General features: G+C 29.9%; 2 protein-coding genes across 2 annotated transcripts; both read left to right on the top strand.

Moving 5' to 3' along the window:
- The first annotated feature begins 2,731 nt into the window (after positions 1-2,731).
- Positions 2,732-5,729, top strand: LOC130976368 (isoflavone 7-O-methyltransferase-like). The gene is made up of 3 exons (XM_057901216.1): positions 2,732-3,026; positions 4,022-4,552; positions 5,289-5,729. Exons 1-3 carry the CDS (start codon positions 2,772-2,774, stop codon positions 5,592-5,594), a joined length of 1,092 nt encoding a protein of 363 aa, XP_057757199.1. The 5' UTR covers positions 2,732-2,771; the 3' UTR covers positions 5,595-5,729.
- Positions 5,730-11,906: 6,177 nt separating this feature from the next.
- Positions 11,907-13,196, top strand: LOC130975847 (uncharacterized). Its single transcript, XM_057900575.1, has one exon. It carries the CDS (start codon positions 11,907-11,909, stop codon positions 13,194-13,196), a length of 1,290 nt encoding a protein of 429 aa, XP_057756558.1.
- The last annotated feature ends 49 nt before the right edge of the window (positions 13,197-13,245 follow it).

Raw genomic sequence — 13,245 nt, 5'->3', positions numbered from 1 at the left:
GTGTATACAACTTGGATACATTATTGTCGATTTAGAAATCTTTTTTCCTTAATGATTTGTCCAAAATAAAATAAATTGTAGAAAGGAGTAGTAGTACAGCAACACCAAACTCACCCAATTGTGTTACAGAATTGAAAGAAGTTGGTTTACCTGCCCAGGAAATCACTTGAACAATATTGACATTTACATGCATACTAATTGTTTACCCTCTAATTGTATTAGATATTAGAAAATACAGACATTCAATTCAGGTCTAAGATTAGAATTTCTCATTCTTTTACTCTCTTCTTCTACCTTATATCATCTCTTCTATACTTTCACATAAATAAATAAAACGTTTTTTTAGCAACAGAGAGAAAGAGAATAAAAGTTAGTTGATTACTTGATTATCAATATATTAATTGTTGCGGTCAAAGCAAGTCATGTAAGTTGTGCACTAGACAAGTATAACAATTAATAATTTGAAGGTTCATCGAGATCTGATTATAAGTTATTAAAAGATAAATTGAATAAAAATTTAAAAATTAAAGTGCTATTTTTACGAAATCTAATGAATTTTTAATTGAAATTTAAAGATTTTTTATTTTTTTATTTTTTTTATTTTCAATTCGTTGTAGTATTTTATATTATGAAAAAGTCCTATTTGAATATGTTAAAAATATTTTTTTATAATATTTTTGTTTAGAAAATATAACTTATTTATTTAATTACACATTAAATAAAAATAATATTTTTATAATATATAAAAATCAAATCTTATATTTTATTATTTAATAATTAAGATAAAATATTTTTATATAATGACAATTATAAATTTTTTATTGAAGTAGTGACCTAATTTAAATGTAGAACGTTGAATGATTTATCAATTATCATGTATATATGTAGTATAAAAATTTGATTGTAAAGTATCACGTGTTTATATTTTATAAAAGCTTGATTAGAAAATAAAAAATTTATACAATTCACACTAACATAGAAACTCGCGCATACCGAAAAAATAATTAAGATATAAACAGACCATTCAATTTCACATGTAAGGGTTGTTGGATGCTTGAAATATTGTTAGCCAGAATTGTAATTATGTATTATTATATGCGGAGCCGTTATAATAGACTTAGAGGCAATTAAGTGTTTTTTTTTTTTTGGAAATTTAAATACACTTAATTTTATATAAAGTTGATAATTAAAAATAGTTAAATAATTTAGTTAATTTGATTAAATTTTTATTTAATAATTTTTAATTATTAACTAAATGTAAAGTTGATTATATTTGAATTTTTTTTAAATTGTATATAAATTTAATTAATAATGTTACATATATACTAAAATTAATCACTATAATTAGTTATTAATATAAAATATATATTAAAATATAAATATACATTAAAAAATAAATTAACTCTTATATATATTTATATACAAATATATTAATATTGACATATATTTAACTACTCTCTTAATTGTTAGTCCAATAATCCAATATTGAGTAGTCACAAATTGGCTTAATTTATTCATCATAAGAAAAGCAATGTCAAGTAGTCTAATGGTCAACATATATATTGTAATTAATTCCCCCACAATTGTAGGATTCAAATTGGAAGCTATTAAAAAAAAAAATCCCAGACGATTAAGCTGTAAGTCTAAGAAAGCTGATCATATAAAGGAATTCGCATTAGTTTTGAAGCTTGCTTTTATTAGTAGTTCATTTATATACTTAGTTTGATAAAAGAAGAGCTAATATTTCAATATAAAAATTAGAAATTAAAAATTAAAAATGATATTTTTAGAAAAAATTAATTTTAATTAAAAATAAATAATAAAACAAAATAAAATATTTTAAAATAAAAATAAAATATTTTAAATATTAAAAATTAAATTAAGATTTAATATTTTAAAAATTAAAATAATATTCTACCTACCTGAAGGAAAAAAAATTATTTATCTTCTAGATCAACAAGCGCGTCATAAACTCATAATGGAGCTGCAAATATTTAAGAGAGTCATTTAAATAAAGATGTTAAAAATATATCTTTTTAAAGATATTTTTTAAAAATTAAAATTTAACACATATAAACAATTAAACTGTGATATTTTTATTAAAATTAGACTAGACAAATTAGTTTAACCAAAAAATTAATAAATTAAATTTTGAATCAGTTTAAATTAATATTTTTATAAAAAATTACTACAATATCCCTATTATAAACAAATAACTAAAATATCTCTACTTTATATATATATTGAAAATTATAAATCCTAACCTACGATGACAGAGAAAAAAGATTAGAATTTAAAATTTTTAAAATTAATATATATAATAAGAGTATTTTAGTCTTTTTCTATAATAAGGGTATTGCTGTCATTTTTATAAAAAAAATAATTTCGACCGATTTAAAATTTAATTCACTATTTTTTGGTCAAATTAATTTATTTATCCTAATTTTGACCACGATTTAATCGATTATATGTGTTAAATTTTAATTATTAAAAAATATCTTAAAAAAAGACGTTTTATACGTCTTTATCGCAATAACCCTCAATATTTAAATCTAAACATCAGATGCTATCCAATAAATTAGCGATTTTAAAATAAGTACATCAACCTTAACAATCCATAACGTGGTACACATGGAAAATTATTAAATTAATCACCTCTTGCATGCAAGATGAAACCTTACACTATAAATTAAACCAATGTGAGTTCAACATGAGCATCAACCACAAAGACAAAAAAGACTAGCAGAATCAAAACTGTTCACAAAAGAGTTATGGCTTCAAACAATGGCCGCAGCGCAAGTGAGAGCTTCAAAGCTCAAGCACTTGTTTATAGGCACATGTTTAGCATTCTAGACCCCATGTGTCTCAAGTGGATTATTGATTCTCGCATACCAAACATAATCCACGACCATGGAAAACCCATTACTCTTTCAGAATTGGTTTCCGTTCTCAAAATTCCGTCGACTAAAGTTCATCGCATTGATGTTTTCATGCGCTACATGGCGTATATTGGATACTTTGATATCGTAAGAATCTATAATTCAAATCACTCTACTTCTTTTTACTTTAATATATTAAAGGTTTAATTATTCTATCAGTCCCTATAATTTTACCTAATTTTTAATTAGATCCTTATACTTTTTTTTTTCAATTGAGTCCTATATCATATCAGATTTGTAGTTTCTACCGTGATAAAAATACTGGAATTAACGGAATATTCTGTTAAGCAAAACGAATATGTTTAACACTTGACTGAATATTCTATATATAATTTAACAAAATATTCTGTTAATTTCAATATTTTTGTCACAGTAGTTAAAAGTATAGAGACCTAATTAAAAATTTGATAAAATTATAGAAATTGATAGAACAATTAAAATTATTTAAGATTAGATATAATTCTCTCGTTCATCTTTTTTTTTTCTCCAAAATAGAGTTCGAAATAATTAATATTTTCTTATTTTTTATTTATGTATTTACTTATTTAGTTCATTTGTTTGTATTATTAATTAACCTAAGATTTCAATTCTCATTATTTTGGATATTAACTAAATTAGTATGAACAAATTCAAAACTGTACTATTGCACTAAATTCATAATTATGACTAATATTTTAGAAAATTGAATACTTACAAAAAATATACTATATATTAAACAATTAATAGAATTCATAAATAATTAAACATTTTGCATGACATGTCTTAAATCTCACATATATATATATATATATACTATTTATTCGTTTGTCAAACAAATTTAATAAGTACTAATAAATAACTAATATGAATATAAACATATCATGAAAAAATTATTGAACACATAAAAGTATTTATAATATATACATTGCTATATCTTGTAATCGCCGTATATAGGTGTTTCTATATATGTTGTATATCTTTTTGTTTTCCCATCTCTCTAATTTTGTATTTACTTAGCTTACTTTGATTTTGAAATTTTCAATATTTGCATTTTAAATATATGAAAAGATTAATATTTATACTTGTATGGCTGTATCTATAAGACAAAGGTTAGAATCCATGATGGCAATGAAGAAAAAGAAAAGGAAGCATTTGCTCTGACAGCAGCATCAGAACTCTTGATCAAAGGCACTGAAAATCCTTGTATATCTCCATTGGTTGAGTTCGTTATGGATCCAGTTATTTCAGATTCCTTTAATTATCTGAACAAGTGGTTTTCCGACGAAGATCGCCGTCTATATGAGATCACCTTGGGGAAACCTTTGTGGGAGTTTCTTGACAAGAATCCAAGACTCTTGGGTTTGTTTAATGACGCTATGGCCGGTGATTCTCAGATGATAAAGTTGGCACTAAAGGATCACAACATGGTCTTTGAGGGGTTGGAAACAATTGTGGATGTTGGTGGTGGAATTGGAACCACAGCTCAAATTATCAGTGAGAAATTTCCAGCACTCAAATGTATAGTATTTGATCTTCCAATGGTTGTGGAAAGTTTGAAGGGATGCAACAATTTGAGCTTTGTTGGTGGAGACATGTTTGAATCCATTCCTAAGGCTGATGCAATTCTACTTAAGGTAACCATTTAATTAGTAGTGTGTTTGTCTTAACTAATTTTAAAATTAGATTAGATTATCGAAGCTATTTTTTTATTGTGAATTATATTTACGTTTGTTTAGATATAATTACCTATAATCATTCTTAATTTGTTAAAATTGATCTCAAAGTAATAATTAAAATTAGATTTTTTAAGATTTTGAATTTTTGGATTTTACAACAACTAATAATTTTTAATCATCTTAGATATATATTTAAATCGATTATTAAAATCATCAGCCACCACCAGTATAAAATATAAAATATATATTAAAAATTAATTAAATAATATATTTATATATAAATATATAAAAATTAATTTTAATGTATAAATAGTAATTTTGAATAATTTTTACTCTCTCTATATATACTAATGTAAAAGGATGCATGCCATTAATCAATTGAATTTACATGTTTAGTTGAAAACTTTTGAAAGCTCCCTACATTTTCTTCTTACACCATGTGCTTTGCCATTTCATTTGGTGACACTTGAATAGCTTCAAATGGTTAATTAACTATTCAGAGTAGATGGTTATTCTTAAAAATTAAAGTTTATATAAATGTAATTTTTTTTATTTTTTACTTTTCCTTTTGCCAAAAAAGCTAGTTGCAATAATAAGACATTCAACTTCATTTGTAAATTTATTATTAAGCAGGATTGATGGCGATATTACATTATAAAATGATTGTGATATATATCTTTACCTTCTTATACAGCTAGTCTTACATAATTGGAGTGACGACAATTGCATAAAAATATTGAAAAACTGCAAAGATGCTGTTAAGGTTTCAAGCAAGGATAAAAAAGGTAAAATAATAATTTTAGAGACCGTGATAAATGAAGAACAAGATGAACCTGAAATTACTCGACTCAAATTTCTTATGAGCATAAATATGCAAATTATTCACGGAAAAGAGAGAACCAAAGAAGAATGGGAAAATATCTTTTATGAAGCTGGCCTCTATAATTACAAGATATTTCCATTTACTGGATATTTATCACTTATAGAGGTCTATCCTTAAAATAATCTCATAATAATTTACAACTCTATGAATAAAAATAAATATTATGTAAGAATAAAATACACATCTTTATGTGTAATTGCGTGTATTATTGTTTAGATAGTACTTTATGAATAAAATGTTGTAATAACATTGTAATAAAACTGTGAATTTAGTGTTGATGTATGTTATGAATTAATAAATGTTTCGTTTTTTAAATTAATTAAGGTGTTAATAGTATTGTTTTATAAATCCCTTGAATGAGAGTTTCCTAGATAATCAATATCTCCCTCTCATAAGAATTTTGCATCAGATTTACATGCACATGCATGCATGTAAGAAGAAATGTCCAGTAAAGGTGTGAAAACCTTTTCTTGTCGACACGCTAAGTGTAAGTGGTTTTCGTCTTTTAATCACGAACAAAACCTTAAAATTCGAAATGTCAAAGATAAGAATATTTTAAGCGGGTGTCCTATGGTATTAAAATTAATAATTATGTTATTTGTACATTAAAATTATTTATTAAAATCAAATATCAGTATAAAATATATATTAAAATATAAATATATATTTTAAAAATAAATTAAACCACATATGTATTTATATACAATATATTAGTAATTAATTTTTGTGATTAATTTTAATATATAAATAATATTTTCGTAAAATTAGTGTTTAAATTAATGTGTCAACAAGACATCAATTAGAGTCGAATAAAACATAAGATAGTTTTTTTTTTTGTAGACATGTCTTGGTAGGTTGGGTGGTTTAATTTCTATCCTTTAAAAAAAGCAAACCTTAAAATGTCGAAATGGACAATATGCTCAAACAAATAGTAAAAATGACAAAATAGGCTATCCATCCTGTCCAGATCCACCTCAAAATAGGACGGACCGGCTTGTTCTATCAAACTTAAATGGACTAAAATATCTAATTTATTCTATTTAATGACTGGTCAATCGGTCTAACTTGTTTTTTTTTTTAAAGTTAAATGAACATAAAAATATAAATTTTAACATTAAATAGCAAGTACATTAACTGTTCGAAATAATAAAAATTATGTGTAAAGTATTGGTTTCACGAAAAATTGTCAAATACTGAAATTGTGGTTTTAATTATTATTTGAATTGATAAAATTTAATTTTATTGTTGATTTGATTGTGTGCTATAGAATGCAATAAAAATATAAATTATAACAAAAATATTTAACAGAATTTTTTTTTGTATATAATAAAAAAATGAATAAAAATATACCTAAAAATTTATACGGTAGTTATAATTACACCTAAATCATTTAGGGTGTTTTTGTAATTAGGTGAATTTTGCAGGTAGAAAGTTAACATATGGAGGACCTATTGCAATACGTAAGAGATGTGTTAGACACGTGGCAACATCTTGACCAACACATGAAGACATGTTAAATAATTTTCATAATATTATAATATATTTTAAATATCAATATTTAACTAAAATACCATTTTTATTTTCATATTAAAAATAATTTTTGGAATTATGCACATACACACATTGTTTTATATTCTAATGGACACATTTAATTACCTTTCTGACAATGCGCATGTGCCTCCGTTAATAATAGTACATACGACACCTATAATGTTTTGAGTACAGAATGACATTATTATTATGAGTGACATGACAATTTGTTAAGTGACAACTTGAGTTTGAAACTTATTTAAAATAATGAAATAAAGAGAAAAAAAACTACAAAAATTGATAAAACGGGTGCAGACGGAACTGCCAGAAGGAAGCGCAGACGGAACTGCCGCTAGTCTGAAAGAAGCGCAGACGGAACTGCCGCTTGTCTGAAGGAAGCGCAAACGGAACTGCCGCTAATCTGAAGGAAGCGCAGACGGAACTGCCGCTAGTTTGAAAGAAGCGCAGATGGAACTGCCGCTTGTCTAAAAGGAAGCGCAGATGGAACTGCCGCTATCTGAGAAAAACGCAGACGAAACTGCCAGAAAGAAACGCAGACGGAACTGCCACAAGAAAACACAGACGAAACTACCACGAGAGAAGGCAGACGTAACTGTCACGAGAAAACGCTGATGGGACTGCCACGAGAGAATGCAGATGGAACTGCCACGAGAGAATGCAGACAAAACTGCCACAAGAGAATGCAGATGGAACTGCCACGAGAGAATGCAGACGGAATTGCCACGAGAGAAGGCATACCTGTCGAAAAAGAGCGAAAACTATATAATTTCTTCATGAGAATAGGTAAGCAGCGGATGACAATTGTGTTTGATCATACGACTCGAAAAAAAACACAAGACAGAAAAAATAGGCTAGTCGGTGAGGTGAAAAAGTATCAAAGGAATGACAAAAGGGAAAGAAGAATGGCATAGAAAAAAATACAAAAGGTACTGTGATTTCACTACAAGGAAAACAACCTATCCTCTTCAAGGAGGATACCATGGCTCTGATACCATGTTAAAAACAAGAGAGGAGAAAGGATTTGTATATTATTGAATGTATTCAAGTTGTCTACTCAAATTGTCTAGAATGATACAATATGAAAGGATATTTATAGGTACTAAGAGAATCGTAATAATAAGGACGTAATCTCCTATAATAAATATTTAGATGTACTAAATAATACTAATTGATCCTAATAATATTCTAACACTATATTAGATAAAATCTTTTTAAAACTAAATTATTAAGTGAAATTAAACCTAAACTCTCTATTCCTTTATCTTCAAAAATCGTAAAAATTTATGGAACTTTAACAGCGAACGAAGATTATGGTTTCACTCTTCTAGAAAATGAAGTCTCAAATCCCTATGTTGTGGGAGTAACTTCACAAAATGGTGGAAGTATATGAGGCTCTTCGTGTCAAAGAATGGCGAAAAAAATCTTTTAACCTACAACTACGAGTCTATAACTCCATCCTCCAATTTTATTCAACAATAAATTGTGAATAAGAAGAGGAAGAAAAAGAGCAGAAAAAAAAATTTTAAATATAATAAAGTTAGTTGATTATCAATAGATTAAATTATTTTGTCAATTTTTATAATTTTATCTAATTTATAATTAAGTCACTAAACTTAAAAATTTTTAATTAGATTTTTACACTATTTTTAATTTTATAATTAAATTTTTATTGTGCTAAAAATATTAGAGTTAACAAGATATATAAAATAATAATTTTAGAAGTTATGATAAATAAAGAATAAGATGAACCTAAAATTACTTGACTCAAATTTCTTATGAATATAAGTATGTATATTATTTTTTATGGAAAAGAGAGAACAAAAAAAAATAGAAAAATATCTTTTATAAAGCTGGTCTCTATAATTATATATTATGTAAACAACTAAAAAAGAAAATGTCTACTTTAAATGTAGTATTTAGAATGCACCTTTTTTTTATTTTAACGTATAATTATGTCCGAAAGACAATAGAAAATCAGTTTAAATTTATTTTATTTAGTATTTATTAATTATCGTTAGAATAATTGTGTGATTTTAGATGTAATAAATATATAATTACAAATATTATATGTATAAAATTATAGATGATATATTATATAAGGTAATTTTAAATAGTATTTATTTAGTGTTATTGTTTTATGTAGTTGTGTATTGTTGTTTATATCGTATTTTTGATGAATAAAATTTTGTAACATAGTATTAATAGTGTGAATTTAAGGTTGATGTATGTTATGAATTAAATATTTCGCTTTTAAAATTAAGGCGTTAATACTTAATAAAAAATATAAGAAACAACATTTTTTTAAACAACGTAAACATTAGATAATTAAAAAAAGTTAATAGTATTATTGTATAAATTTGTTGAACGTGAGATTCCTAGACAATCAATATCCCTCTACATAAGCATTTATTATGGGATTTACATGCACATTGAATTAGAATTCCTATTGCGATATTTTTTAAAAGAAAAATAATAAAAGACCAATACTTTTATTAATATTAACAAAGCTTTTTGTAAAGAGTAATCAAGATATTATTTAGGAGTGAATTATCAACTAAATTTTTATTTATCTATTTTTTAGAATGACAATGCGACTCCTTACTATAAAAATATTTTACTTCGGTCCTTGTCCTTTACTTCTATGACCCAACACGGTCTTTATGGGTGTTTTTCCGTCAATTCTGAACAGAAAATGCCGACGTATCAGCTTCAAAAATAGATAAGGACCTAATTGTCTCTAAATTTAAATTGGTTAGGGATTTATTTGTCCCTATTCTTTAAATAATTTTTTAAAATTTTTTATTCATTTTATTAATATTCTTTTTAATAAATTATTGAATATATGGTATAATAAGTACAAAATAATTAATAAATTATTCAAATTAAAAAATATTATTTATTATAAATAATTCTCAAATATAAATTATATATATATATAAATAATAAATATTAAAATTCGGTTAATACATACATTAATAATAATAATAATCCTATGACATACTATTAGTATTATGATCTAAATAATTTTCACAATAAAATAAAAACTAATGAACACATTATTTGATATATAGTAAAATTTTTTTGAGTAATAACAAATTTAATTTTTTTATTTCTTTAAACTAAATTAATAATTCTATTTGATATTTTAGCACTAAAATACACTATGAGTAGGCTACTAATAGTCTAATACTAAATGAAATAAAATATATATATATATATATATATATATATATATATATATATATATATTATGGAGACCATTTATAAACTCAGCAAACTTAAAATATCAATAATATTATTAATCTATGAATAATATTTTGAGTAAAATATATGTAACATTTAATTAAATTTTAATATACATAAAATTTTAGTTAAACCACATTATTTTTATATTAATAAATCTTCATAGATCTGTACCTTATTATGAGAATATGTATTATTAATAGATTAATAATATTATTGATGCTTTAAATTTGTTGAGTTTATAAATGATCTTTATAAGAATATAACATGTCCATTATTTATTATATTAGTATTTTTTAAAGACTAATTATATTAGTCCAAAGTTAAAATTCTTAAAAACTTAATTATTATTTTACTCTAAATTTTGTTGGTCGTGTAATATTATTCTTTTTAAAATATAAATCATATTTCACATATTAAAATAATCAATTCGATCAGCACTACTAAAAAATTAGTCATTAGCCACGAAATTTTAGCTATGATCTGATTGAAGTTTTATGACGGCAAATCCAAATAATAGTAGAACTCTACAAAATTTGACAGGAATGGCATTATATTAGATATAGAAAAATACTCACATTCAATTCAGGTTTAAGATCAGAATATCTTATTCTTTTACTCTCTTCTTCTACCTTATCATCTCTTCTATACTTTCACATAACTTTTTTTAGCAAGTAAGAGAGAGAAAGTGAATAAAAAACCAAATAAAATAATTGTTACGGCCTGGCCCAGGCCATTTGCGGGCCAACTCGACCCACTAATGACCCGACCCAAGCGGTCGGGCACATGCAGCTCACTACGCGACCCGGACACGCGTCACTAACAGCTCTCTACTGCAGCTGTGAGGAAGCTTCGAGGAAGGTGGGCCTGTCCTTGCAGGGCCCACCTCTGACACGGTATAAATGGGGAAGGACCTGTCCTTCCCCCAAGGTACGTCACTTTTTCCACCTATCATATTCCCCACCTGCACACTAGCTGACTAGAGCGTCGGAATGTCTTTGCAGGTGGCACCCCCTCTTTCCTTCCATAACGAGAGCTCGGCTACCCGGCAGATCCAAACCCAGCACGATCGCGATTGAGGCGTTATCACCCCTTCAAATAACCACCTGACCTGTCCGGCAACCGACAACCGAACATTGGCGCCGTCTGTGGGAAATCGCCTAGATGGACGTTGTGCCGGGCCCCGGAGACCAAGGCCGAGGAACCGGAGCAGAAGGGGCGGCCTCCGTCGCCTCACTAAGAGGACGGCGAAGGTCCCCTCGACAACACACTGAACCACACACAAGGACGCGACCCTTCGGGAGAACGGGCGGCGATAGCGCCATAATAATGCAGGAGCTACGTCACAGGGTCCAGAACCTGGAGCGGCAACTGGCCGACCAGGAGCGCGACGGACAAACCACCGATCCCAGCTACACCCCATCCCCTGAAAGCCAAGAGAGAAACTCCCGCCAGAGCCGTCTGCGACGCGCCTCCGCATCCCGAACGGAAGCGGAGAGCACCCGTGAAGAATCCCCCATCCCGAGAAGATGAAATGACACGATCATCTACTCCCGAGGCAAGGAAACGCGCCGCACAGCACGAGATCGTGAAGATGGGGAAGGGTGGTCCGAGAGGAAACGGCAACCCGTGATAATGGGCGCCACCCCATTCCACCGATCCATCCTCGAAGTCCGATTGCCGAAGCACTTCGACAAACCAACGGACATGAGGTACGATGGAACTCAAGACCCTCTAGAACACCTCACGGCCTTCGAAGCAAGGATGAATCTAGAGGGAGTAGGGGACGAGGTGAGGTGCCGAGCCTTCCCGGTAACCCTGGCAGGACCCGCGATCAGATGGTTTAACGGCCTCCCGCAAGGGTCCGTCTACGGGTTTTCGGACATCAGTCGTGCATTTCTGGCCCAGTTTACAACACGAATAGCAAAGGCAAAGCACCCGATCAACCTTCTGGGGGTAACCCAGAGACAGGGAGAGCCGACCAGAAAATACCTGGATCGGTTCAACGACGAATGCTTGGAGATCGACGGCCTAACCGATTCGGTGGCCAGCCTTTGCCTGACGAACGGCCTCCTCAACGAGAACTTTCGAAAACACCTTACCACGAAACCAGTTTGGACGATGCACGAGATCCAAACGGTAGCCAAGGAGTATATAAACGATGAGGAAGTCAGCCAAGTCGTGGCTGCCAATAAACGGCAGTCCGGCTACAGCCAACCTCGGCAACAAGGTAACGGAGAAAGACTAAAGGAACAAGCCAGGGAAGGAGCTCCAAGCAAGGCACCCAGGCCATTCCCCCGGGTCGGGAAATTCACCAACTACACTCCGCTCACTCTCCCCATCATGGAAGTTTATCAGCAAATAGCCGAGAAAGGAATCCTGCCGAAGCCCCGACCACTCAAGGACCGTACGGGAGGAAACAAGAACTTCTATTGTGACTACCACAAAGGCTATGGTCACCAAACACAGGACTGCTTTGACCTGAAGGATGCCCTAGAACAAGCGATAAGGGAAGGTAAGCTAGCAGAATTCTCCCATCTCATCAGGGAGCCGAGGAGGCATTATCGCGACCAAGACGAAGAAGGCAAAACCCGTTCGGCAAAGCGGCGTCAAGAGCCAGAAGACAGAGATCACGGCCTCACCGTAATCAACGTGGTGACGGCCAAAAATGCCGCGCCGAGGTCACGATCAGCGCACAAAAAAGATGCTAAGGTCTTGGCGGTCTCCTCCTCGTTGGTGCGAAACTCTAAGAAGCCCCCCTCCATTTCTTTCGGCCCGGAAGACCAATGGTTCGACGACGCCCCAGAAAACCCACCCATGGTCATCACGGCCAGAGTGGGAACCGATTCGTCAAACGAATCCTCGTCGACACGGGGGCTGACTCGGACATCATGTTCCGCAACGTATTTGACGCACTGGGACTAAGGGACGGCGACCTGACGACTCACCAGCAAGGAGTCATTGGATTGGGCGA

The sequence above is a fragment of the Arachis stenosperma genome, chromosome 4 (assembly GCF_014773155.1).
Source record: "Arachis stenosperma cultivar V10309 chromosome 4, arast.V10309.gnm1.PFL2, whole genome shotgun sequence".
Taxonomy (NCBI): Eukaryota; Viridiplantae; Streptophyta; class Magnoliopsida; order Fabales; family Fabaceae; genus Arachis; species Arachis stenosperma.
Note: the sequence above shows the minus strand (reverse complement) of the source record. Positions and strands in the feature narration are given on the sequence as shown.

What these genes read in the sequence shown, in the direction of transcription:
- LOC130976368 (XM_057901216.1), top strand. Translation starts at nt 2,772, where the DNA reads ATGGCTTCAAACAATGGCCGCAGCGCAAGTGAGAGCTTCAAAGCTCAA. An exon ending in ATATTGGATACTTTGATATC is followed by an intron (nt 3,027 to 4,021) that starts GTAAGAATCTAT and finishes TGTATCTATAAG; the next exon opens with ACAAAGGTTAGAATCCATGA. An exon ending in CTGATGCAATTCTACTTAAG is followed by an intron (nt 4,553 to 5,288) that starts GTAACCATTTAA and finishes CTTCTTATACAG; the next exon opens with CTAGTCTTACATAATTGGAG.
- LOC130975847 (XM_057900575.1), top strand. Translation starts at nt 11,907, where the DNA reads ATGGGCGCCACCCCATTCCACCGATCCATCCTCGAAGTCCGATTGCCG.